This window comes from Chlorocebus sabaeus, chromosome 16 (genome assembly GCF_047675955.1).
Source record: "Chlorocebus sabaeus isolate Y175 chromosome 16, mChlSab1.0.hap1, whole genome shotgun sequence".
Taxonomy (NCBI): domain Eukaryota; kingdom Metazoa; phylum Chordata; class Mammalia; order Primates; family Cercopithecidae; genus Chlorocebus; species Chlorocebus sabaeus.
This window is the reverse complement of record NC_132919.1, coordinates 18,855,445-18,883,350: the sequence shown is the minus strand read 5'-3', so window position 1 is coordinate 18,883,350 and position 27,906 is coordinate 18,855,445. Positions and strand designations below refer to the sequence as shown.

Genomic DNA, 27,906 nt, shown 5'->3' with positions numbered 1-27,906 from the left:
GGCAGCTGGGGTGAGGAGGGAGAAGGATACCGCCGGCCACACCAGGGTCTGTGCCCTGTGCCAGGAGAGACAGCCATCGAAAGGGTACTGTCCCATGCCAGCAAAGAGGGACACAGCTGGGGCCCAGGGCCAACAACCCTGGGAAGGGAGCATGCTAGGCCAGGATGTCCCAGGATAGCCTCTCCCTGTCCTCCAGTACTGACCAGAGGAAGCAGCTGAAAGAGGTCTTCTCCAAGCTCCCCACCATACAGGGGGCTTGCAAAGGGCTCCTGAGCTCAACCCCACTTCAATGGACTACCTGAAACAAACCTATCTCCCCACAGAATCCAGGCTCCCTCCCCAGACAAGGGACCCCAGGCAGCCCTCCCAGCTCAGCCCAGGCTCTCTAGAGGCAGAGAGGCATCCTCTCCCCACGTGCTTTGAGTGGTTTCTGCTTTCTGACAGAAGCATACATAAAATGGATGAGTCCTGTATAAAAAGGAATAAAACAAACAGCTACATACTTACCACTCAACTTAAGCAATAAAACACTTTCAAACAGGGAGTGACAAAATCAATTTAGTGGGTCACAACTGGCTTTAAAAAAAAGAACAGAGAAAAAAATTTTTAAAAAACCTACAAAAAAAAACAACACACACACACACAAAGACTCTAAAACATCTGAGTGCATCCAATGTTAAGTGTCAGTGCTGTGATGTGCATCTTTCATTTATGTGTAGACACATCTGTGTATATATGAGTACATATAAAATAAAACCCACATCTCCTTCCTTCTTGTGGAGCACTGCAAGTGTTCAGACACCACTGCTGCCTCACAGGGACCAGAAAGTGCCTCCCCAATGACATTCCTACCCCAAACATTGTGAACTATTAGCCTTTCTCTTGCTTTTCCTTCTAGTTTATCTCGTAGGAATACCTTTAGCTAGTTGTGCCTATTTTCTGAATACACACACACCACACATGTATATTATGTATATGTATATGTGTGTTTTCATTTATTTATCAGATAGGGTCTCACTATCACCCAGGCCGGAGTGTAGTGGACAAGCACAGTTCACTATGCCTCCATCTCATTGCGCCTCCACCTCCCATGCTCAAGTGATCCTCCCACCGCCACCTCCCAAGTAGCTGGGTCTACAGGCATGTCACCACGCCCGGCAAATTTTTTTTGTCGAGATGGGGTATCACTGTGTTGCCCAGTCTGGTCTCAAACTCCTGGGCTCAAGCGAGCCTGCTGCCTCAGTCTTCCAAAATGCTAGGATTACAGGTGTGAGCCACCATGCCAGGTCCCTATTTTCCAAACTTGATATGAATAGAAGCATATTGTACACATTCCTTTGTGGCTGGCTTTGTTCACTCCACATTTTGAGAGTCATCTGTGTTGAGGTGGAGCTGGAATTTGTTTTGTTCCATTCTATGAAAAAAAAAGTCATGATTCCTCTGTTGAAGGATACTCATTTGGTTTTGCTGCTTGTTCTTGTTCACATGTATACACAAGTTGCTGGGTCATGGGTACCTCTGCCTTCACTGAGGAATGCTACAAGTATTTCCACATGGTGGCACAAGTTTATGTTCCGTCCAGCAGTGGGTACCAGTCTTGCTGCCCCAGGAGTTGTCTCATAACCTCTCTGATGCTTAGTATTAGCTTACTTTCCCATGTGTGCCAATCTGGTGGGCTGAAAAGTTATTTGATTGTGGTTTTGATTTGCATTTCCCTGTTCTTTAATGAGGCTGTGCATCTTTTCATATACTCATGGGTCACTCACGATTCCTCTCCTATGAGGTGCCGATTTGAGTCTTTTACCGATTGTCCCTTATGATTACTTTCTTCTTGACTCATCCCGGCAGCATGGACTGGAGTCCATCCACTCCTCATGTCATGGTATGCAGGGCCTCCTCTGTCCTAAGTCAAGTCTTCGTGGGCTTATTACTGGGCTCCCTGCATTTATCTATTTCCATCCTTGCACATTTTTTTTTTTTTGAGACAGAGTCTTGCTCTGTTGCCCAGGCTGGAGTGCAGTGGCGTGATCTCGGCTCACTGCAAGTTCCGCCTCCCGGGTTCACGCCATTCTCCTGCCTCAGCCTTGGCCAACTTTTGTTTTAGAGCAGAGCAGAGGGCCAAGAGTAGCCAAAACAAGATTGTGATTTGCTGTATCAGATATCAAGAATTCTCATCAGTGTTTGTGAGAATAATTAAGAATGTGCAAGGGGCCAGGTGCAGTGGCTCATGTCTGTAATTCCAGCACTTTGGGAGGCCAAGGCAGGCGGATCATGAGGTTAGGAGATCGAGACCATCCTGGAGAACACAGTGAAACCCCGCCTCTACTAAAAATACAAAAAAATTAGCCAGGCATGGCGGCAGGCACCTATAGTCCCAGCTTCTAGGGAGGCTGAGGCAGGAGAATGGCGTGAACCTGGGAGGTGGCGGAGCTTGCAGTGAGTGGAGATCATGTCACTGCACTCCAGCCTGGGCGACAGAGCGAGGCTCTGTCTCACACACACACACACACACAAAGTTAAGAAACAAGAAAAATTAAATATTTTGGGGATTTTGGCCAGAATTGCATTGCATTCCAGATCAATTTGGGGAGAAGCGTTATTACAACAGCGAGTTTTCCAAACCAAGACCACATGATATCTCTGCATTTACTTAAGTTTTAGTATCTTTTGGTGGAATTTAATCTTCTTCATTTTTACCCTTTATCTCCCATAGAGATTTGTACGACTTTTGTAAGATTTATTCCTAGGAACTAAGTATTATTCCTAGGAAGTAGTATCTTTTAAACTTTTCATAATCTATTTTTATGCAGAGAAACAACTGTGTATACTCATTTACAACCAACAATCTTGCTAAACTGTTAATTAGAAGTCATTCCAATTATTGATTCTAATAATAATTCAAATAACTCTTAATTCTAATAACTTATCTGTAGAAATTTTTTCATATTCTATGTACAATCCCATCACCTGCAAATGATGACTGTTTAGTGTCTTCTTTCTAGTCCTTTATACTTTTTCTTTTTCTTGTCTTACTGCATTGGCTAGGATCACCAGTTACACCATCAAATAGAAGCACTGGTAGTCGGTATCCTTGTCTTGCTCTTGATGTTACAGGATCAATTTTCAATATTTTACCATAAAGTTCAGTGTTAGCTATAGGCTTTTTTCCTTTCAGAAGCCCTTTATCAGGTTATGGAAGTTCCCTATTATTCCAAGTTTGCTAGAATTTGGAAATGAATGGCTAATGAATTTTATCAAATGGTCTCTGCCTCTAAGATAACCAAATTTTTTCTGTTTTAATCTTAATATGGTACATTTGTAAATTTTCTAATGAGTTGGTTCTTGCAAACAAAGTTATTCATAAGGTACTACAACTTTTAAAATATTTCCCTGGCTTGGGTTTTGTAATTGTTTCTTTCCTTAAGATTTTTGCATCTATATTCACAACCAGACTGGCCTGAAATGTTTGTTCTCACACTGCACTGCCCTTGTCTGGTGTTGCCGTTAGGCTTATGCTAGTCTCATACAAGGAGTAGGAATATTCTCTATTTTCCTGTTCCCTAAAGGAGTCTGTGTGAAGGTAGGATTGTTTCTTGAATGTTGTTAGTATTTAAAAGCAAAGCCCTCTGGGTGGATTTGCAGAAGGGGAGGATTTTAAAATACTGATTCCATACCTTCCATGATTACAGATTTCTATTTATAGGTTTTCTTCAGTTAGTTTTGCTGTTTCCTTTTTAATTTTATCCATTTTATCTAAGGTTTTGGATTTTTAAGCACAGAGCTGATCAAAGAGCCAGCCTCTCACCCGACATGAAATCCTGAGCGTGCCGCCAGTTATGCTGTTTCATTCCTAATGCTATTTGTGCCCTTCCTCTTAAAAAAAATCGCTTGCCAGAAACTTGTCTATTACTCTTTTCAATTACTGACTTGTCTTTATGGATACTATTATGTGTTTATGTTCTTTTCATTAATTTCTATCTTTATCCTTATAATTTCCTTTTACTTTATGTCAGTGTAATGCTATTCTAACCTCATTGTATCTTTCTTCTTTACTAATGTGAACATTTAAAGTTATAAATTTATTTTACTATTGCTTCAGTTGTCCCACAAATTCTTATGTAAAAATATATTACTGGCCAGGCACAGTGGCTCACACCTGTAATCCCAGCACTTTGGGAGGCCGAGGCGGGTGGATCACCTGAGGTTGGGAGTTCCTAGACCAGCCTGATCAACATTGAGAAACCTCATCTCTACTAAAAATACAAAATTAGCTGGGTCCACATGGTGGTGCATGCCTGTAATCCCAGCTACTCAGGAAGCTGAGGCAGGAGAATTGCTTGAACCCAGGAGGTGGAGGTTGCGGTGAGCCAAGATAGCACCATCGCACTCCAGCCTGGGTAACAAGAGCAAAACTCCGTCTCTAAAATTAAAAAAAAATATATATATATATATAAAATATATATATATTTAATTTGGTTTTAAATATATTTGATTTTCCTTATAATTTTTTCTGTGATTCAAGAATTTAGAAGTGTTCTTAAAATTTTAGATGTATGAAGTTTTTCTACTTATCCTTTTGTTAACTGATTTTTTACTGTGATCAGAAATTCTGTTATATGTGATACCAATTTTTTGAAATTTGTTGAGACTAGCTTTTCTGTCTAGGACATCATCAATTTTTTCCAAGTACTCTCCATGTGACTACAAAGGATATGTATTCTCCAATTGCTGGGAACAACAAATTCACAAGCTTGTGGCCTATGCTGCTCAAATTTTCTTATATCCTTATTACTTCTGAAATGTTCCCCCACATTATTTCCCATTTCCAACACTCTTCATTCTGTCCTGAAGATCTGAGTTTCCATCTGGTTTTCTCTCCTATCAGCCTGAAGAACTTCTTTTAGCATTTCTGTGGTACAGATGTGCTGGCAACAATTTCTCTTAGTGTTTTACTACCAGATGTCATCCTTTCACCTTTATTCTTCAAGAACACCTTCACTGAATACAGAATTCTGGGGGCTGGCAGTTTTTGTTGCTGTTGTTTCCAAACTTAAAATCTCTTTTTTAAAAAAATTATCAATTCTTGGAAGAAAGATGATTTTGCTAGCAATGGTTTTCCAGGTTGACTGTTTTTCTTGTAGCACACTGACGACTCTATGCCACTCAGACATCTACTGTTGCTGTCAAGAAGTTAGCTATCCATTTAGTTGCCATTTTTTTGTAATGAATGGCCTGTTCTCTGTAGGTTTATTTATTTTCTTCCTCTGTCGTTCTGCAGTTTCCTAATGGATACGTCTCGGTGGGGATTTCTTTGATTTATCTTGCTTAGGATTCACCAGGCTTCCTGGATCGGAGAAGCAGCATCTTTCCAAAATTCTTGAAAATCCTCAGTCATTTTTCAAATATTAGCTCTTCTGAAACTCCAAACAGATACGTGTTAGATATCCTCACTCTGCTCCCATGTTTACCCCCAGCCACACTGATTCCCAACTGCTTCCCAAATGCCTGGCACCTTCTGGGCCTCTCCGGCCCTCGTATTTTCTCTTCCCACCTTCTCTGACTCCTCTGGAATCCTCCCCTTGACTTTCTTTTAGGTCATTTATCATATAGCACCTAACTATTATTTAACTACAAGTCTCTCATGGACTGTAAACTCCCTGGGGTGAGGGCTACCTTCAGCCCTGGCATCAGACATGAGGGTGGCACCCAGCAAGCTTGTGACAGCCTGGCTGAGCTCTGAGGCTTAGAGAAAGGCAGCAGAAGGTGGCAGCAATGTGTCAATCTCAGAAGACTAGGGAATGCTCCCCTGAGCCTCCGAGAAAACTAGTCTCTCTCCTCATTCCTACTCTCATTCCTACAAATGCTTCTCTTAGAAGCCCCAGCTCTACTGCTCAAGGATGGACAGGTGAAAAGGAGACTCCTTGGCTTTCAAAAAGATGAACCAACTGCTAGCCATTCTACATGTAGCTTCATGCCTTCTAGTCTCTGAAATGCTGAATAGCCTTAGGAAGAGACTATTAAGCCATACCAGTCACTATCTTTTTCTTTTTTCTTTTTTTTTTTTTAGAGACAGGTTGTTGCTCTGTCACCCAGGCTGGAGTGCAGTAGTGCAATCACAGTTCACTGCAGCTTCAACCTCCTAGGTTCAAGTGATCCTCCCACTTCAGCCTCCCAAGTAGGTGGGACCACAGGCACACACCACCATGCTTGGCTGATTTTTTATGTTTTTGTAAAGATGGGGTCTCCCTGTGTTGCCCAGGCTGGTGTCACAGGCATGAGCCACTGCACCTGGCCCACCAGCCAGCCACTATCTTGGTGGCCTTTTTCACTTTTGGCCAGGATCAGCTACTGGCTAGCTGTAGCAGCACAAGGAAGGAGAGGAGGAAAGTGCTGCCTTCACTCCTTCCCAAGCTTGCCCCGGCAATAGGGGCCATGCCAGGCCAAAGCAGACATCAATCTGCAAGCTTCATTCCCAACATCCCATGGACACCAGTGCCTTTTGTTTCCTTGTGGCCTGTCCACTCCTGTTTGGACTCAGGGCTTCTCCTGCTGCTGCCCCGGAACCCACAACATTCTAGAGGCTCCAGAAATAACTGTTTCTATCCAGAAGCTCCTTCTGACACTTCACTCCTCATCTTCCAGCATCTCATGCAGATTGCCCTCCTCCGGGACTGAAGTTGCCCTTGCCAGGTCCACCTCTGCTCGACATGGGGAAGGGGCTATCGGGAAGCTGAACCTGCCCCCTGCTGGAATCACATTATAGAGAGAAGCCCTCACTCTAACCCCCTGCAACAGGACACCTTGTGGGTCCTCAGCTCTCTGTCCCAGCTGGAGGTAAGTGGTATGGTGGAAATGATCAATCAGGGAGAGAGCTGATTGCAAGCTGAAGAGCTGTGATGTGACTTCAGGACTGCCATGACACAACATAGAGGACACGGGAGGCCTGAGGCTCAGTGCTAGGCTGATTCTGGCCCCTGTGGAGCCTGGGGGAGTCAACATCCCTTCCTCACTGCCTATGTGCAGCAGCCCAGCTGTGCCTGGATGACACAGACTGGAGCCTCGCTTCCCCTGCAGCCCTGACCGTGCATCGTCTCCCCTTCACACTATCCCACTTCCCAGCTACTATCTCTTCCCACTTGCCTCTGTCAGGGGACATGCCACAGTTACTTCCAGCCCCCACTACTGCTTTCTCCTGCAAAGATGCCCTCGTTCTCCTTGGAAGAATTCTCCCCTCACCCACTTCCAGTCAGTCTTGAAAGGGACAGACTCTCCCCTGGCAACAGAGAAGGGTTCTCACAGGTTAAAGTCAATCTGCAAATTGTCCCCAACTCCAATCCCCCATCCCCAAATCCCAGAAATGGTACTGGAGCTACAGAGAAATCTGCTCTCTATCCCCCGGGCTGTATTAACTGGGACTATGAGGTGGGCACCCGAGGCAGCCATTGTACTTGCCAGAGCAAAGGCTTGAGCTTCTGAGGTGAACAGCACAGCAAAGGGGGTCTGAGTCTTGGTGGTCACCTCCTAGACACTGGGTCAAGCTGAGGGTATCCTGACCAAACTGGCTCCCCTGACACACTGTGGCGGGGGGTACTTGCTGGGAAGGCCCGGCCCTCACCCTGCAGCCTCCATGCCAGCCTGCCATGCAGTTCCCACTCTAAACCCAGCTCAAAACCCTTCTCAGGGCACTCATGCCGCTTGTGTGCATGTAAGACTGCATCTATCCCCCTTGCCAAAGCATGTGCTCCATGAGAACATGGGCTGGGTCTGCTTTGCCCCCTGTCCCTGAGAACCAAGCCTGACACACGGAGGGCGCGCTCCATCACTAACTAGGGATTGAAGAGAGGTCACAAGGATCAAGGGAACCACAGGACTTCAGGCTGGCAGGGACTTTGTAGTTTATCTGCATTTCTGCACACTGGAGTTCAGTGACCACTTCTAACAGGTTCTGGATAAATGTCCACTTCAGGGGCTCAGAAACACAACCAGATTAGAGAGGCCCATAATCTCCATCCTGATCATCTAAGATATGGAGATCAAGTGTCTTAGACTAAGTGGTATTCAGGCACCCTGGGCCAGGGGGCACCAGACTAGTGGTTCTCAACCATGGCTCTTCTTGAGAAGCTCTTAGGGATTTTAGTAAAATACTGATGCTGTCCTCTTCATACACACAGATTCTGGGGTGGGCCCAAGCATTTGGGTTTTAAGAAGCTCCTGAGATGACTCAAATGGGCAGCCAGGATACATAAGAAACACTGAGCTCTGGGTGCACCCAGACCTCTCACCAAGCCCTCCCCACAAGTGAGGCCCCATCTAAGGGCCCAGCTCAGACTCACAGGCCTGAGTGGGCAGGTGGGTGGTGGAGACAAGCTCTGGCCTCCCACAGTCACCCGTTCTATCCAAACAACATTTGGTCAGCAGTATCCAGGCCTGGCCCCAGGATGGCCCCTCCCTCTGAGATAAACAGACAGCCACTACAGCTAGTATGCAGGTCACAGGCAGCCATCAATGGCGAGAGACAGGGCAAAAGGCAGGCCTGAGGAGAGGGTGACCACATCCCCAAGTAGGGATGTCTGAGCCATGATTTCAAAAATACGTAAGAGTTTGCCAGGCAGACAATGAGACACAATATAAAGATTAGGCATTTAAGGGAATCCAGGATGCCTGAGCCCCTGCAAAGGCCCTCACCAGAGAGGAGTCTGAGCTCTGCTCCGAGTCCCAAGTCCCTCAGGCTTTGCCTTTCTGACTTCAGTCGCTGCACACCCAGGCTGCCTACAAAAGCAGAATCTGTCCCCAGGCACGGTGGCTCATGCCTGTAATCCCAACACTTGGGGAGGTCGAGACGGGTGGATCACAAGGTCAGGAGTTCGAGACCAGCCTGGCCAATATGGTGAAACCCCATCTCTACTAAGAATACAAAAAAATTAGCTGGGCATAGTGGTACACGCCCGTAATCTCAGCTACTCGGGAGGCTGAGGCAGGAGAATCGCTTGAACCTGGGAGGCAGAGGTCGCAGTGAGCCAAGATTGCGCCACTGCACTCCAGCCTGGGTGACAGAACGAGACTCTGCCTCAAAAAAAAAAAAAATTTTTTTTAAAGTAGAATCTGTCCTTCCATCTAGACGTACTCTCAGACAGTGAGGTTCTAGACACTATTTAAACTAACAGGTTTATATCTTTAAGAGTTAACACAAGGCATTTTAACATTTCTGGAAAAACTTTTTTTTTTTTTTTTTTTTTTTTTTTGAGACAGCATCTCACTGTTGCCCAGGCTGGAGTGCAGTGGCGTGGTCCTGGCTCACTGCAACCTCTGCCTCCCGGGTTTAAGTGATTCTCATGCCTCAGTCTCCCAAGTAGCTGGGATTACAGGCACACACCACCCCACCTAGCTACTTTTTTGCATTTTTAGTAGAGACGGGGTTTCAGCACATTGGCCAAGGTCTCGAACTCTCGGCCTCATTTCTGCCAAACCTGGCCTCCTAAAGTGCTGTGATTACAGGCGTGAGCCACCATAGCCAGCCATTTCTGGAAGAATTCTTTCTACCGTGAGCTCTGCAACATGTGCAATGTCTCCACTGCATGAGTTCTGAAGCACTCTCCATGAGCCAGCAGCACGCTGACCCACTATCCAGGACTCAGGGACCAGGTTTCCACGTGAGAACCACACACTCCAGTGGAATGCCACCTGAAACTATTCCAGAGACTCTTCTGACACCTCCAGTTAGTTCTTATGGGCCCTGCTTCCCCTTTAGAATCTGCTATTAAAATAACAAACAAAAGCACTGCTAAGAATTTTAAAACTCAGCAACTGTATCATGCCCAATGTTGAAACTCACAAGTTTTGGCTGAGAAAGACTCTTTTTTTCTCTCTTTTTTTTTTTGAGACAGAGTCTTGCTCTGTCGCCCAGGATGGAGTGCAATGGCGCGATCTCGGCTCACCGCAACCTCCACCTCCCAGGTTCAAGCGATTCTCCTGCCTCAGCTTCCCAAGTAGCTGGGATTACAAGTGCGTACCACCATGCCCAGCTAATTTTTGTCTTTTTAGTAGCGATGGGGTTTCACTATGTTGGTCAAGGATGGTCTCGATCTCTTGACCTCATGATCCACCTGCCTCAGCCTCCCAAAATACTGGGATTGCAGACATGAGCCACTGCACCCAGTCAAGAACCTCTTACTCTTATAGCCTGCATAGACAAAGTTGGTCACAGCTCAGATAGCTCTGAACACAAAGTGAAGTATGTGCTTGGATCAAACCCTGACCACCTCCAAATCATCCAGGTAATCATGGACAAGCTGTTTGGCGTGGGTGGGCTCTGTGTAGTTTGCATTCTGCAAGTAACACTGGGGACCCATGTGTGTACAGGACACCGCAAACTGCTGGGCTAAATTCAGACTATACAAATGGGCAAAGCCCCCCAGACACATACACAGTCCCATGGCCAGTGTGACCTTCTTTGCTGTGTGCGGGGGAGTCGTGGAAGGCCACACACTGTGGCACCTTGCTTTCTTCCAATGTGACTTGGGACAAAGTCACAAAGTCATCAGCGTTCCCTGAGGGCCAGCTGTGCCCTCAGGGAACGCTTGCTGGCTCGGGGAGGCGCTGGACATGCTCCTCCTCTATGAATGGATAGTAGATCCACTGCAAGGCTTCTCTCTGTGCTCTCCCTCTCCACGTCCTTGGCAGGGTCCAGGCAGTGCCACATACCCAATCAATAAATGCTTGTTGAAAGCTCAAGTGAATGAGAGGAAACGAAGATGGAACCAAGGTTTGAAAGATCAACCAGTTTCCGGCCTCTTCCTCTGTGGGGCCCATTCACAGGGAGCCTGTGTCCCGGTCGCCTCCCACCCGCCAGCCTGGCTCATCCCGAGCCTCACAGATGCATATTCATGTGCACAGGGAGGCAGTCACAACTGGAGGGTCACAGAAGAACTGAGCTGTGCAGAGGTCACCAACAAGCCAGCAGCACCACCTGCTGCTGCCAGGGCGGAAGACAGTCTCTGTCCCAGCCCAGGCAGTGGGCGGGAGTGCAGAGAGAGGGCTCCAGCCAGCCAAGGTCTTCTGAATCAGCAGGCTGTGAGCCCTCCTCAGACCAGGTGGCTGCTTTGTGGGTCTGGAACAGAGGAGGAAGTGCCCCACTGACCTGGCAGGCTCCAATCTCCCTCCTTTCAGCCCTGAGCATTTCCTCCCAAGGCCACTTGGCCAAGCTGCTCCTAGTGCTGCTTGGAAAAAACTGGTAATGATGGTAATGATGGGGTTCACTACAAATGGTGGCTTTCAAAACAGTGTTTCTTTCATCCAGAGGGCACAGCTAACAGTGTTATGGGAAGGGACTCCAATCTTTCTAATTTATGAATGCGTCTCAGGATGGAGGGGTGACCGTGAAAATGTGCACTATTGGATTTAACTAGATGCTAAACAATAAATCCGATACCACACTCTTGCTCTGAGGCTATGCTGACGAATGTGGAAGCAGAGGGTGTGCTAACATGCTTCAGTGAATGCAGGAGCTAGCGGAGGGCCATTATCCTGCAGAGCTGGTCAACACTACCACTGAGAATTACAAGAATCTCAGAATTAAATCACTGTGATTTTAATGTATTTTTCTACTGAAAGTAGAGTGCTAGAACTGCAAAACACCCCTATGAACATCACTAGGCTGCTTAGTAAATGACGGTACAGCATGGTACTGTTTAGAATTCCTAATGATGCCTAAAAATGCTCATGACACTACAAATTGAAATATACACATACACACACACATAATTATATATACAATATAGCTTCAACTAAGTAAAAACATAATGCCCATAAAAAAGACAGGAAGCAGACAAGCTAACATTTTAACAGTGGCTATCTCTCCATATTGGAATTTGTGATGACTTTTCCAGGACATGCCAGGGCCACAGAAGGGCTTCGCAGCAGTCCAGGATGGTGTGACAAGTACAGGACATGGTGCCATAAGCACTGAGCCTGCCCCAAACCTACTAACAATGCCTCTGGGCTTTAGTGTCCTGTCTCCTCCCCAAGTCACTGGTAATAATGCCAAGTGCATCAGAACCAAGAAGGTCCTAGGTTGGGCAAGTGGCAAGAGATGGAAAACTGGCAGTCAACAAGCCACATGTGCCCATCCTCAGATAGCTTTTAATTAGCTCCAACCATATTCTTAATTTTTAAAATTCACAGCCAACATTTAAACACTAATAGATTTCAAACATCTAGGTTTCTATCTGTTCTTTAAAAAAACTGGATTCATAACAGCCAAAATGTGGAAACAGCCCAAATATCCATCAATTGCTGAATGGTTAAACAAAGTGTTACATATCCATGCAATGAAATATTACTTATCCACAGAAAGTCATGAAGGACTGACACATGGTATAACATCGATGAACCTCGAAAACATGATGCTAAATGAAATAAACCAGGCACAAAAGCCCACATAGTGCATGACTCCATTTCTTTTTTTTTTTTTGAGAGCATGACTCCATTTCTACGAAATGTCCAGAGAGGTGAATCCCTGGAGATAGAAAGCACATCAGTGGTTGCCAGGGGCTGGGTATGCGGTTTCTTTCTGGGGTGATGGAAATGTTCTGGAATTAAACATCTGATGGTGGCTGCACAACATTGTGAATGTGCTGAAAACCAGTCAAGTGTCCACTTTAAAATGGTTGAAATGGGCCAGGCGTGGTGCCTCATGCCTGTAACCCCAGCACTTCGGGAGACCGAGGCAGGCGGATCACTTAAGGTCAGGAGTTTGAGACCAGCTCGGCCAACGTGGTGAAACCACGTCTCTACTAAAAATAAAAAAACTAGCCGGGTGTGGTGGGGGGCGCATGTAATCCCAGCTACTCAGGAGGATGAGGCAGGAGAACTGCTTGAACCTGGGAGGCAAAGGTTGCAATGAGCTAAGATGGTGCCACTGCACTCCAGCCTGGGTGACAGTGAGACTCTGTCTCAAAAAAGAAAAAAAAAAAGGTTGAAATGGTGAATTTTATCTCAAGTTCTTAAAATTTGGGAGGGCAGATTCATGTGGGCAGCATTCCTAGGTGAAGCAGCAGCCCACCAGGCCGACCAAGCTGCCCCCATTCATTAGGGGAGACTCCCCGGCTCACACTCCCTGGACTCCTGTACCGAGTCTCATCCCAGGGTGCTCTCAACACAGTATTGCTATTACACTGTGTTCTTAGAGGGTCAGGTCAGGTCCTTGGCTCAGCCCAGGACACTTGGGTCCAGGGCATAGCCCTATCCACCAGCCAAAAGAAGGGCTGGGCATAACTTGGTCATTTAAAGATATTTCGAGATTTTTGTCTCCCTGACTGGGAAAAACTTACCCCTGGTAAACAAGTCAAACAATATAAAAAGGTAAAGTGTGAAAACTAAGCCTCCTTCCCACCACTCTGATCCCCAATCCCCTCCCCAGAATGTAACTCTATTAAACCCACCTGGCTCCTGGTGTGACCACTTTCTTTACAGGGCACTAAGATAACCATCCCACCGTTTAATGAGCAGTCTTTCCTGAAAACACCCTAACCGTAACTTCCGGTGGCCATCACTTCACAGACTAATCATTCTTCAGATTTAAAAATAAGGCCAAAGCCACTGTCTGAAAGGGTCTGCCAGCCCTGGGGCACCACAGTCCCCATGTGTGGTGGTAAAATCTTACCACAGGCTCCCTGGGGGTACCACACACAGGTGACAAACCCTGTGAACCAACCTCTTGAGCTGCCCTGGAACTGGCCTTCAGTGAATGAAAGCTGTGGGCAATTTTGCCTGGGGCTTTTCCCAAGGCCCAGAGGGCTCCTGCCAAAGGGGGTATGAGGCCCTGCCTGGGTTGCAGAGGCCACCATCAAGCTATCAGAACTCACCACATGCTAAAGGGCATCTGGGGCTGACAGTGTCTTCTGGACCAAGTCCAAGCACTTTGTAAGGCTGAGTGCAGGCCCTGAGTGATCTGGGCCCTTCTCCCCTGCTTCTCGGTTCACATAGGCTGGTTGCATCTGCACCCACTCCACCACTCCGTACCCCTCTGCTTCTCACACTCTGAGTCTTCTGCAGGGAACTCCCTGCCTCTTGTTGCCTGGCCACCTTCTCTTCCCTGGGGACTCGACAGAAATAGCCTTCCTCCAAAATGCTTGCCTCACACTCCCTGGACTCCTGTACTGAGTCTCATCTCATCCCAGCATGCTCTCAAACAACCTCCATCGAGGCCTGGACTACACAGTACTGCTATTACACTGTGTTCCTGTCCTGCCTGCTCCTGAGCAGGGCCTTGACAACAGACAACAGGGACAATAATCACCTGTTGTCTCAGGGGTCATGCACAGCAGAACACAGCCTGTCGTTTGGTACATTTTAGTAAACATCTAAGGAACCAAGTTGAACATGAGACGGTTCTGAAAGAAACAGAGACTCCAGGAGATACAGGCAAGATGCCACAACATATACAAAGTTCCCAAACAAAAAGCCCACAGGTCAGCCATGCCCAGTAGGGTTTAGTGCACCAGGAGGGGCCCCCCAGGGCACCAGACCAGGAAGCCTTCACAAAGCCTGCTGGGCCATGCTCCTGTCCAGTGATTAAGAAACTCGTGGGCTTGGCCGGGCGCGGTGGCTCAAGCCTGTAATCCCAGCACTTTGGGAGGCCGAGACGGGCGGATCACGAGGTCAGGAGATCGAGACCATCCTGGCGAACATGGTGAAACCCCGTCTCTACTAAAAACATACAAAAAACTAGCCGGGCGAGGTGGCGGGCGCCTGTAGTCCTAGCTACTCGGGAGGCTGAGGCAGGAGAATGGCGTGAACCCGGGAGGCGGAGCTTGCAGTGAGCTGAGATCCGGCCACTGCACTCCAGCCCAGGCGACAGAGAGAGACTCCGTCTCAAAAAAAAAAAAAAAAAAAGAAACTCGTGGGCCCATATCAAACCAGTTGTGTCATGCTCACATTTTGAACTTCCCACCACAATTCCTCTTACATCTCATGTTAAGCAAAACTTTAAAATATTCATTTAGCCTATTAAACGGATTTTCTACTGCTTTAAGTAACAAGCAGAATTATAGCACATGTATCCCCTTTTCATCAGCAGTGGCGGTAAGCACATCATAATTTCCAGCTAATTACAGCAGCTTGATTTGGATGCTCCACGCTGTGTATTATGGTTCCTTCAGCTGGGGCACTGGGTGCAATGCTGAGGTTGAAAGAGTTGAAACGTGTCCCAGAGAAGGCACAAGGCATTCCTGATGCAAGTGGGAGGCTGAGGTGAAGTCGACTTTCCTTCTCCCAAAGCAGAAAACCACTCAAAACAAAGAGAGAACACCATGCCACCATCCTCACGGAGGAGGGCGAGGGCCAGTTGGATGTAACTGATGAGGGCTAGAGGAGCCTGGACACCCACTACAATCGACCAGACCCAAGTGGGTGAGAGACAGCAAGAAGCACTACCCTGCCCCTCACCCATCCAGCAGGCAAGCACAGGAGACCAGTAATGGAGTCTTTACCAAATGATGGCCAGGGGTCTGAAGCACTCGCAGGAGCTGCTGGCCTGCCCCAGGGGTTGGTCTGGTTAGTGGAGGCCGACGGGCCCCAGGGCTCCGCTTTCTGGGCTGGAAGGCCTGAGCTGGGGAGAGCATCCATTAAATCCAACAGCGTAGTCTGCTGTGGGAGAGAGCCGTGCTTTTAAGACAAAGAGAAGGGGATAGGTTTTACTATGCTACAGTTACAGCAAATACCCACGAACTAGCCATAAATATCAACCACCCATGCCTCGTCCTCCAGTGAAGCCCTCTAGGAGGGGCTGAGAAGAACTTCGAAACTGAGCTGTCCCATCTTCCTCCCCATCCGGCCAGCTCTCCAGTCACAACAAGCTATTTACTGTTTGCCAAACCCCCTACCAGACTTCACAGACCTCAGGGCTCCACAGACTTTTCCAGGCTAACCCAGGCTTCTGCCTGGGCTGTGGACATCCTCCAAAACGCCATCCCTCCCACCTGCCAGCCACTATCGAGGACCAGCCTGAGGGCCCTCCTCCTGGGGTCGCCCGCACGCTCCCTACTCTCAAGACCACCCCATGTGTCATCAGGGATCATCACCATCATCCAGTCAGGAGCCAGCGGCTCCACAGGCCTCAGTAGCACTGTAAGAGGGGAGGCCAATGGAGCCCCGGGGCCTGTGGGGTGAGGAGCGGTCTGGGTCTCGACAGGATGAGGATGAGCTTGTCAAAAGCACAGCCATGTCCTGGTCACCTCTACATCAAAGCAGGAAGCCTGGCACAGTGATGACAAGGCAACCAGCACTACTGGAGGCACACCCTGACGCAGGAAAGCGTTTCGCAGCCCCTGGCATGTAGCTCACTTGACAGCTGCCACAGCCACAGAACCAGGAGGCAAGCGCTATCATCACCTTCATTTTACAAACAGCAGACTGAGGCACTGGGACGTTAAGTGTCTCCTGGTTAGTTCAGGTATGTTTTCAGTCGCCTGCTCACCTAGCCCTCACCCACTACAGGCATGAGGGTTATTTGCTGAGGTTGGAGAATTCACTGTGCATCACGCCAACAAGGGAGGTCGGGTGGGGGACACTGAGGCAACAACTACAGGACAGGGTGAAACATCTGCCCTCCCAGCAAGCTCTTACCTCTTTCTTTTTTGGAATTTTAACTGTGTCCCTTCGGCTTTCTTCCAGGGCCATCTGTAATCTGAGGTCATCACCCCGCCTGAGGCGTTCTTCCTGTAGAGGGACAATGCAAACTGGTAATTGTAATAATATCACTGGACAGAACAAAGCCACACTGGCCAGAAACAGGAAATGCACATTGTATGATGTAGTATTTCAAAGGAAGATTTCAAAACTACTTGTAAAACACAATTACTTTCAAATTCCAAATGTGTGTGTACCCAGAAGGCTCCTCCCTCATTGCGACTCCTGTGACTTTGACTCCCTTGGGGTCACACCAGGGAGACCATGGCTCAGGTACCACCAAACTGGGGAAAGGGAATGCTTAATCTAAAATCTTTTTTTCTCGAAATGAAAGTGGCTTTATAAATTCTTTCTACTTATAGAAGCAATATGTGTCCTTATAAAACACAAATCTGACAACCCAAAAAGGAATTAGAAAGAAGATAAATATCACGTATCATTCCACCTCCACTGTGTATGCTTCCGGAAAATGGCTGCATATTTCTATGATTCCTAACAGAAATGATTCACTATCTTTATTTAAGGCAAAGTCACCATATGCAAAAGACAGGGTTATCCTAAGCTTTTATATAATATAATAATTAAATATAAATAATATATTCCTTGTATTTTTTTCTTTTCTTGTTTTTAAGAGACAGGGTCTCATGGTATTACCCAGACGGGCACACAGTAGCTATTCAAAGGGACAATCCCACTACTGATCAGCATGGGAGTTTGAACTTGCTCCCTTATATTTTATTATAAATATTAACTAAAATGGGCTCAAACTGTCCGTCTGTCCTTGTGTTTCTCAGTGGATGCTACCATGCACCTTCTTCCTGGGCTGCCGGCCATGGAGCCTCATGCATCCACGTGGGCAGTTACTGGCGGCCTGTTTCCCACTGCAGGGAAAGAGAGGCCACAACTGAGACTGCCCGCTGTTACTGAGCTTTAGAATGTTGCCAGTTATAGACACACAAACAATGCCGGGACAAACCTGTCTGTTCTCAAATCTACCTATCCCTAGTATCCCTCGCTGAACATCAACTTCTAACAGAGGAGAGGAATCCCTGTGCTGCCCCGGTCCCATCTACCTTTTTTAACCAAAGGTCAGTGGACACAGCCCTGATAACTGCAACCAAAGGCATGACAATTTGTAAGGCCACTCTAATTGCTCCTTTCCCTCCTCCCTATTGTAAAGTAATGCATGCTTACTAAAGAAAAATGTGGGCCAGGCGCGGTGGCCCACGACTGTACTCTCAGCACTTTGGGAGGCCGAGGTGGGCAGATCACTTGAGGTCAGAAGTTCGAGACCAGCCTGACCAACATGGTGAAACCCTACCTCTACTAAAAATACAAAAATAAGCCTGGCATGGTGGGACGCGCCTGAAATCCCAGCTACTCGGGACGCTGAGGCATGAGAATCACTTGAACCCAGGAGGCGGAGGTCGCAGTAAGCCAAGATTGCACCACTGCACTCCAGCCTGGGTGACAGAGCAAGACTCTGTCAAAAAAAAAAAAAAAGAAAGAAAGAAAAAAAGAAAAGGAGAAGAGAGAAAAGAAAAGGAGAAGAAACAAAAAAGAAAAAAAGAAAAGAGAAAAATGGGAACTGAAAAAATTAAAACTATACATACTTCTGTCATCGAAACACAAACACTCTCATTTTGCGAGCATTTTTTCCCAGTCTTTGTTTTTCTGCAAATCTCTTGCTACAGGTCACCAAAGTGCTTGGCAAGGGCTAGGCTGGCTCCTGCCCCTCAGGCCTGCATCCCTGTGCCCACCTTGCATGCCACCCTTCAAGGAGCCTGTGCAGGCTCAGCTCACTCAGGGAAAGCCCAGACATGGCTGTGTCTGCACAAGTGTTTCTGGGAAGCATTTTTAACTGGTTTCTCTCCTTGGCAATGACTTCCTAGAAAATCTTTCCTAAATGTAACTTTGCATGGGATCCCTCCCTGACTGGGAGGGACACAGGGCGACAAGGATACACACTGATGGCAGCACAAAATGCCATCTCAGCAAGCATATCTGAAATGTTTTGGAGACAGGGCTGTGTCTGCCATCATCCTCCCAGTGAGCCACACTCCACCCCGAGCACGGGCAGTCAATGTAGTGCAGACCTGCCTGGGGCACTGACCTGCTCAGCCACTTCTCTGCTCATGGCAAGTGCCAGCTGCAGCTGAAGCTCCTCTTCTCCACTAGTCTGGGGCCGGGCTTGCTCCAGCTCAGAGGACACTCGTGGGGAGGTGGCTGTTGAGGAAGAACAAGTCATCACATGCAAAAGACAAGGCTGATACAGCTCCTGCATAGCGGTTTCCTGGGCAGACCACATCCCATTCCCATCTCAAACCCGTAAGGTCCAGCAGTAGCCCAACAATGCAGGCAGAGGAAAGGAAAGGCTTACAAATATTTGAATGTTAAAATAAGTGACAGCCAAATGTAGCTTCCCAAATACAGAAGCCCCCTGGTACCAACCAAGAGAAAATGCCTTTGGGTGTGCAAGCCCCAGCCATCAAACCTCACAAGGATCAGAACCTCAGTCTTCACTGCAGATCTGCAGTGCTCCAAAAATGGAACTAACTCAAGCTGGACCAAAGAGCATCCTTCAAACAAGTGCAAGGCATCTGGAGATCAAAGACTCCACTTCAGGCACACCAACGCTCAAGAGTTGACTTTTGAGGCCAGGCACGCTGGCTCACGCCTATAATCCCTGCACTTTGGGAGGCCAAGGTGGGCAGATCACAAGGTCAAGAGATTGAAACCATCCTGGCCAACATGGTGAAATGCTGTCTCTACTAAAACTGCAAAAATTAGCTGGGTGTGGTGGCATGTGCCTGTAATCCCAGCTAGCAGGAGAATCGCTTAGAGACCCGGGAGGCAGAGGTTGTAGTGAGCTGAGATCTCACCACTGCACTCCAGCCTGGTGACAGAGTGAGACTCTGTCTCAAAAAAAAAAAAAAAAGAGTTGACTTTTGCCTCTCATAGTGTTACGAGATCATGGAAAATGAAGCCTGCCCATTTCTGCAGTGACCCCAGACATTTTCGTTTTGTAAGCAGCTTTGTACACTGATTAGAAAGAAATAGAGATAAAAATGCAGACACACATGCAGACACTTTTGCTGTGCACTTAGCTAGTTTAAATACTTCTAAGCAGCTCCTGGAAAGACAGTTTTTACTGAATGAATGAGATGTGAAGTCGTAGCCGATGTAACAAACCCCACTGGAGTCTTGACATTCACACCATAAACCATGGTGCTGGGTGCTGGGACTTACACAGTCATTAGGATGTCTCATGGATCAGGAAATCTAAATGCCTCCAGAAATTATTGTAGAGTTTTGGAAGTATGTGCCAACCTCTGCCCCGTTTCAGGAAGGATCCATAGCTTCTCTAAAACTCTCACAGCAAGATCTGCCCACTGAGAGATTTGGAGCTACTGCTTTAGATGGTTCTTCGCCCTGTCCTCCTCCTGGGTCTCTGTGCATGCTGTTCCCCCAGCGCACCCACCTCCTCTTTCGTATTCAGAGCTCGGCTTCCCCGACTTGGTCCTTCCCATTCATCCTGATGCTGTATCAGACTCTGCACCTCTGCACCTCTCCCTTGTAGCACTCACCCCTGGCTGACAAACACCTCTTGGGTGGAGGCTTACATGCAAGAATGGACAGGTGCATGCACAGGTCGATAGATGGACAGATGGACAACTACAGAATTCAATTTCATGGTTAACGGGTCATTTTAAAAGGTTCTAATTTGCCGGGCATGGCGGCTTATGCCTGTAATCCTAGCACTTTGGGAAGCTGAGGCGGATCACCTGAGGCCAGGAGTTCTAGACAAGCCTGGCCAAAATGGTAAAACCCGGTCTCTACTGAAAATACAAAAATTAGCTGGGTGTGGTGGCGGGCGCCAGTAATCCCAACTACTTGGGAGGCTGAGGCAGGAGAACTGCTTGAACACAGGAGGCAGAGGTTGCAGTGGGCCAAGATCAAGCTACTGCACTCCAGCCTGGGCAAAAGAGCAAGATTCCATCTCAAAAAATAAATAAGTGTTCTAATTGTGTATTAGTTTACTTCCTTCTTTCATTACATCTATTTTAGGAAACCTAACTAGCAGGATTCACTCACCTAGGTGTTCCTTCTGCCTTACTTTCCAGTCGAAATTTGATTCTTACGGTTTTCCTCTTTGAAAGAAACTAAAAGGTTGGGAATAATTCTTGGCAAAGGAGGCTTTCAAAGGAGGCTTTCAGATGGCTGGGCCACGGCTATGTTGAATAAAACAGGGGAAGAGGCCTAAATGCAATTCAGGCCACAGATGTGATCCACAGAAGAACCAGGGCAGGTAGAAAGAGGCTGCTTCTGGGCAGAGGGCTGAGGTGGGGCCGGGCAGGAGACTGGGAATTTCTCTACCACGTGAGGTTGCCAAGCAGAGGCATCACCCTGTCATGAAATTCTTAAAGACACACAAAACATATAGCAATAAATTTACTTTGGAACAGACCGGGCGCAGTGACTCACGCCTGTAATCCCAGCACTTTGGGAGGCCGAGGCAGGTGGATCACGAGGTCAGGAGATCGAGACCATCCTAGCTACAAGGTCAGGAGATTGAGAACATCCTAGCTAACACGGTGAAACCCCATCTCCACTAAAAATACAAAATAAATTAGCCAGGCGTGATAGTGGGCGCCTGTAGTCCCAGCTACTCAGGAGGCTGAGGCAGGAAAATGGTGTGAACCCGGGAGACAGAGCTTGCAGTGAGCCGAGATCGCGCCACCGCACTCCAGCCTGGGCGACAGAGCGAGACTCTGTCTCAGAAAAAAAACAAAAAGAAAGAAAAAGAAAATTGCAGCTATAAAAACACAAATGTATTTTTCTAAATAAAATCAAGTCAAATCCCATCCTAGTGTTATCACCCAATTACATTTCCCAAAGTATCTCTTCAGAAATAAAGTTAGAGGGTGATGAAAAGTCCTCAATCCACCTTAACAACTTGATTTCTTAATAATACACCAAAACAAAAAGCATATTTTTTTGTGGGCTTTGTTCTTAAACTTCACCTATGCCAATCAGAACTCTCAAGTTTGGGCTTTTCTATGTTCAAAAAGATGTCACCATCCACATGGAAGAGAATAAAGGAAGCCAGACAGTTCCAGGGGACTCTTCTCAGTTGAACAGGGCACTCCCATCCAAATCATTAACCACTCCAGCCACCTGTTCCCAGCCTCTTTCCTGATAAGGAATCTCTGAGGGCTGGTTCACAAAACCCTTGCTTTATAATATTGCACTTCTGACACATTTCATTTACTACCAAATGGAAACCACAAATGAATCAAGTAGAAGGCTCATATCCCACCCCACCCCGAAAAACGTGCTCTGGAAAACAAGCCCCACCCTGGCAGGGAAGCTGGTACTGGGTTGCACAGCTACAGTGACTGATACAGCCAGGTTGGAGGGGGAGAGTGGGTGCGGGAATCTGAACTGGACCTGCTGGAGAAGTGAGGCCTCCTTTGTCCTCTGAGCTTTCTAGCACATCTGCAAGGCCAGACTAGCTTCAAATGCAAATGTACATGTTTATGTCTACCATAACTGACACTGTTACAATAATGCACAGCTGGCACATACCCGGTCTCACCACATCATAGCTCACCACATCAATGTGGAAATTAAAGACAAAGGGTATTCCCCTGAATGTTGTGGTTTTCATAAACGGATGTACAGCTTTCAGTTCTGCAGATGGCAGAATTCTTGGCCACCAACCACTGAACATCAGCTGAGCTACACACAGCGGGTCTGAACTTCGAGGGAGGATTCCAGCAGAGATATTCTTGCCTTGGTGACAGCAACTCAGCTCCACAAAGGGCCTCTTGTGCCCATGCACATGACAGTGAACACAGATGTCGTTGTGAGACAGGCCTGAATGGGCCCTTCTGACCACCTGAGCCTGGCTTTGGCTCTGCTCTGAGGATCTGAAGGTTCAGAGCTCACAGGGACCAAGGGAAAAAGCAAGTGCTGGAGGATGTGCCACTCACTCATTGTTGCAGGTTGCTTTCTTCCCACTCACTGGAAGGAAGAACGGGAATTGTTCATTTAAGCTCATCACTAAAGTTGCACCAAATGCATGGCCCTTCTTCCGTGAAGGCGGCCTTTTGCATTATGAATCCCACTGGAAGAGCTCCAAGTCCTCACTTGCTGCGGTCAAGAACTGTAACCACAGGTAGGCCTTATTTCTATCCTTTCCAGTCTGTCACACTGGCTAAGAAAAAGCCTAAGCGGGAGAGGCTGAGTAGGAAGGCTAGAAAAGCCCAACAATTCCCTCAAAATACAATCTAAAAAGAAGATGAAGAAAACTCTCCCAACTCAGGCAGACAAGGGTCTCTCCCACTCAAGTCTACCCTGTCTGCTCCAGGGACTGCCCCGCAGAGCCTGGGTGCCTGTACTCTGTGCTAAGGGAGAGACATCCTTTCCCAAAAGTGCTCCTAAAACAAAGGGTGAAAGATTTTCTAATAAAGATGCTTCAGTGGGCCACTTTCAGGTAACTGTGGAAGAAGGCAATCGAGTTGGTAGAAAAACAGGAAATTGATTCTTATCAACTACATTTTGCAATTTTCCTAGAAAGTATGGAAGCAGCATCTGCCAGCCACACAGTGCTGATTAAAGAGCCTCCTCTAATCTACATGGATAGGTCAAAGAGAAAGAAAGCGGCAGTTACAAAAAATCCAAATGTTAGGCTAGGCGTGGTGGCTCATGCCTGTAATGATGTCACAGCACTTTGGGAGACCGAGGTGGGTGGATCACTTGAGGCCAGGAGTTCGAGATCAGCCTGGCCAACCAGGGCAAAACCCTGTCTCTACTAAACATACAAAATTTAGCCAGGTGTGGTAGCACGTGCCTGTAGTCCCAGCTACTCAGGAGGTTAACATATGAGAATCACTTGAACTAGGGAAGTGGAGGTTGCAGCAAGCCAAGATCGCACCACTGCACTCCAGTCTGGGCAACAGAGCAAGACTGTCACAAAAAAACAAAAACAAAAACAAAAACAAAACAAAACAAAAAAGCCAAAAACCCCGCAAGTGTATTTTTACATTTTATAGCACGTGGGACAGGATTCTACCATCAAATGGCTCTGTGCAGTGGGCAGCATGACTGCACAGGTACGTGAGCGTCACAGACCCTGTGGGGAAGGGAGGGTGAGGTCCTGGTCTTCGTATATCCCTGGGCCTAGTCTGGTAATGCTGGGTACACAGGCATGTATGACAACTCAGCAAAAATGAAAGGTGGCCAGGCTTGGGGGACGTGAGAAGACCCCACACGGGCCCAAGCGCTGCCACCACTTCTCACACCCTGTGCATGTCAGCCAAGAGAAGACCAGATAGTGGAAAGAGCACTGGACGGACGAACCTTGTCTCCACCACTGACCAGCAGTGGGAGTCCATGTGATAGCCTGACCTCTTTGAGCTTCTGCTCCCACATCAGTGAAATGAAGACAGTGGGGCCTGTGGGAGGAGGTAAGCAACTGACCTACAAAGGGGTCAGGAGTGCCGGGATGCAGGTGGCTCTTCCCTGTAGATTCCAGCCCTGTCCTGAGCTGGTGCTCTGTCCTCCATCCATGGAGACCAGACCACCTGAGGGTTAAGCTCTGTCAGGCACCCAACCCTCCACCTCACACACAGAAAGCATGGCCCTTCCCAGGCCTCCAAGGAACAGGCCTAGGGCTGCTTTCTGCTGGGCTGGCCTACTTCGAGGGAGGGGCTAGGGAGCCAGCGCTGAGCCCAGGGTCAGCGTCTACTGTCCAGTGGTCAGTTCTCCAGTCTAGCTAAGTTCCTTCCTCGTTATTGAACAGCAGCAAAGCGCTTCCTCAATGTGATGACAGCATCCTGTGGTTCCAGGGGCCACTTCCTGAATCAGCAATTATCTTGGCTACTGAGGACATTCCCACCACTTCTCAACACAGGAGAGCCTCCAGGGCCCTCACTTTACCTCCCTGCAGGGAGGGGCTGGGAAGGCTGCTTTTAGTCTAATGAGGCAAATCATAAAAAAGTTAAGTTCAGATTATACCAGGTAATTTTTTTTTTTTTTTTTTGAGATGGAGTCTCACTCTGTTACCCAGGCTGGAGTGCGATGGAGTGGTCTCGGCTCACTGCAACCTCCGCCTCAGCCTCCTGAGTAGCTGGGACTACAGGCACGAACCACAACACCCAGCTAATTTTTGTATTTTTAGGAGAGACGGGATTTCACTATGTTGGCCAGGTTGGTCTTGAACTCCTAACCTCATGATCTACCCGCCTCAGCCTCCCAAAATGCTGGGATTACAGGTGTAAGCCACCCCACCCGGCCTACACCAGGTAATATTTAACAGGAATATAAATACGTGGTGCAAAAGCCAAAAAGGTGTATAATGAAAAATGCAATGAAACATGACCACAGCCAGATCACTGTCCAGCCACAAGGGGGACGTGACTTTACAACACAGGAACAAATCACAAACTCATTTTGTGCTGTGGCCAACGCTGGCACTATCAGTGGTGGGAGGGCTGCCTATCAGGTGACATCATATCCCCACCCATGACAGTCCCAGCAAAACGCTGATATGCACAGAATCCAGACTCTAGCCGTGATTCCGATTCGCAGGAAGCTCAGGTTGAGGGCCAGGCTGAGCACTGTGAGAGGCAGTAGACGGGAAGATCCAAGCCAGGGACAGACACCCCAAAGGACGGCTAGCCCCGAGGAATAGAGAACGTGCTGCCATGACACAGACTGCAGGGATAGGATGGCTAGACTCAGCCTGAGGTCCTGGGGTGGCCTCACATTAGGCTGATCAGCAGCAAGACACTTCCAGACAACTGGAAAAATATGACCATGACCTCAGTGTGAGATGATGCCGCTAATTTCCGACTTTGCGAGAGGTGTGTGTGTGTGTGTGACAGTGGCTGTGTGTATGACTCTCCAGGAAAAGATGTGTACTGAAGTATTTAGGGTAGGAATGTGAGGATACCCACGACTTACTCTTAAATATTTCAGCATAAAAGGAAGTGAGAGCCACTCCTCTCATCCTGCCCCACTGCTCTCCCCGGAGGAGACAGCTGTTCACATTTTCTTGTGCTTCCACCCAGAAAAGCTTCTGAATGCACAGTATGCGTGTGGAAAACTGAAGCGCACTTCCCTCTCTGACACTCGCCCAGAAGGAACCCCTCCTCCCTGCCCTATGTGCTTCTCCCACCTGGGCCTGACCCCAGGCAGAGTGCCATCAGCCTGAGAGGGCAGCCCAGTGTGGCAGACAAGAGCATGGGCCCTTGAGTCCATGCCTGGGCTCAGATCTGGGCTCTGCCACTTCTTAATGCGTGACCTTGGCCTAGGTCAGCTGTCCACAACCTTTCTGGCACCAGAGACTGGTTTAGTGGAAGACAGTTTTTCCACGGCCAGGAGTGGGGAGGGGGATGGTTTCAGGATGGTTCCAGCACATTACATTTATTGTGGACTTTATTTCCATTACTATTACATTGTAATATAGAATGAAATAATTCTACAACTCACCATAATATAGAATCAGTGGGAGCCCTGAGCTTGTTTCCCTGCAACTACACAGTTCCATCTGGGGGTGATGGGAAACACTGACAGACCATCAGGCATTAGATTCTCATAAGGTGCATATAACCTACATCCCTCACATGTGCAGTTCACGATAGGCTTTGTGCTCCTATGAGAATCTAATGCCACTGCTGATCTGATAGGAGGCGGAGCTCAGACAGTAATGTAAGTGATGGGGAGTGGCTATAAATACAGGTGAAGCTTTGGGTCCGTGGCCCGGAGGTTGGGGACCTCCGGCCTAGGTGATTACCTTCTCAGTGCCTGTTTTCTCATCTGCAGAATGGGGATGGAGAACCGTCTCCCAGGGTTGTTGTGGGGAACAAACAAGAAGCAATATGAAAATCATTCACCGCGTGTGCAATACTGTCTCTTGAGGAACCCTCCGTCCATAAAGGGGTGCTGCCCCGCTTACAGTCCAGGCTGAGGCCAGGGGTGCAGTGACTGTCCCAACTCCACCCAGCTGGGGCAGGTGGAGTCTGACCCTGAAGGTCTGGCTCTTCATTACCAACCCTTCCCACTGATGGGGACACCGGGGCCCAGAGAGGGTAAATGGCTGCAGCTCACAGCCATCCAGGGACAGGATGAGAACTCAGAGCCAAGACTCAGGACCTATGCCCCATGCTTGCTCCTAGCACCCTAAAGGGGCTTTGTCCCCTCAGTCAGTTACATGTGCACACCCACACCAAGCATGGCCTCCTCTAGGACTGAGGAAAGTCTCTGTTCCCATGAGTTTGTGTTCCAATAAGGAAAGACCATCAACAAATCTAAACCGGAGGGACAGGGCAGGGCAGGGTGGAGAAGAGGAGAGCCTGCTCGGCTATGCTCTGACAGGAGGCGCTGGCACAGAGCCCTGGAAGGGCTGGCAAAAGGGCATGGGCACTTCTGAGAGCAGGGGACAGGCTCTGAGGCTAGTGTCAGCAGAGGGCACCCAAGGGCACATGACCAAAGAGTGGTGGGGGTTCAGAAGCCTTCAGAGGTGCTCTGGAGAGTCTAAGTGGGGCAGTGATGCCACTTGACTGGTCTAGGGAACATGGGCCAGAAAAGTAGCTATGAAGGGTATGAGAAGTGGCTGGAGTCTGGACACATTTAATTGGGATCCTATGTATGATACCTAGTTCCTGAACCAGCTGGTACGTGGTGCTACCACATGATGTGGACTCAGCACTTACAGTGCCTTCTTCTGACCAGGGGCTAAGGGCAGAACTGGGTGCCCATAGGAAGTAGGATGAAGAACATGACCTTATTTGTGAACAGGATAGCTGCAGATGTAATTAGTGAAGATGTAATTAGTGAAGATGAGGTCATACTGGAGCAGGATGGGCCCTAGAGTCAATAGAACTAGTGTCCTTAGAAGAGACAGAAGCACAGACACAAAAGGGGAGACTGCCATGGGACCGTGGAGGTAGAGACTGGGGTGACACAGCAGCTAGCCAAGTAACACTGGGCTCTGCTTGCTTCCCATCCTCCCCGGGCACCTGCCATGCAGGCTCCTCCTTCCTGCCTCGAGCCTTTGCCTGACTGCTGCTCCCTCACACTCTGTGTGCTGCTCATGGTCCTCAAATGGGAAGGAGAATCACATCCTCATCCCTAAGTAGCAGCTCTAAGGCGACCTTCTCACTGCACCTCCCCTGGCTTTGTTTCTCATCAGACTGGGAGTTCAACAGAGCA

At 48.1% G+C, this 27,906-nt stretch overlaps 1 protein-coding gene across 3 annotated transcripts in view; it reads right to left on the bottom strand.

Annotated features, from left to right (window-relative positions):
- The window catches only part of EPN2 (epsin 2), a 98,659-nt gene that overhangs the window by 8,059 nt on the left and 62,694 nt on the right, over window positions 1-27,906 (bottom strand). For all 3 annotated transcript variants that reach the window (XM_008010595.3, XM_008010596.3, XM_008010597.3), the window contains 3 exons: window positions 18,800-18,912; window positions 16,624-16,716; window positions 15,489-15,663 (listed from right to left, as the gene is read on the bottom strand). In XM_008010595.3, the coding sequence (XP_008008786.1) occupies window positions 15,489-15,663; window positions 16,624-16,716; window positions 18,800-18,912 (381 nt within the window). The remainder of the gene's footprint in view (window positions 1-15,488; window positions 15,664-16,623; window positions 16,717-18,799; window positions 18,913-27,906) is intronic.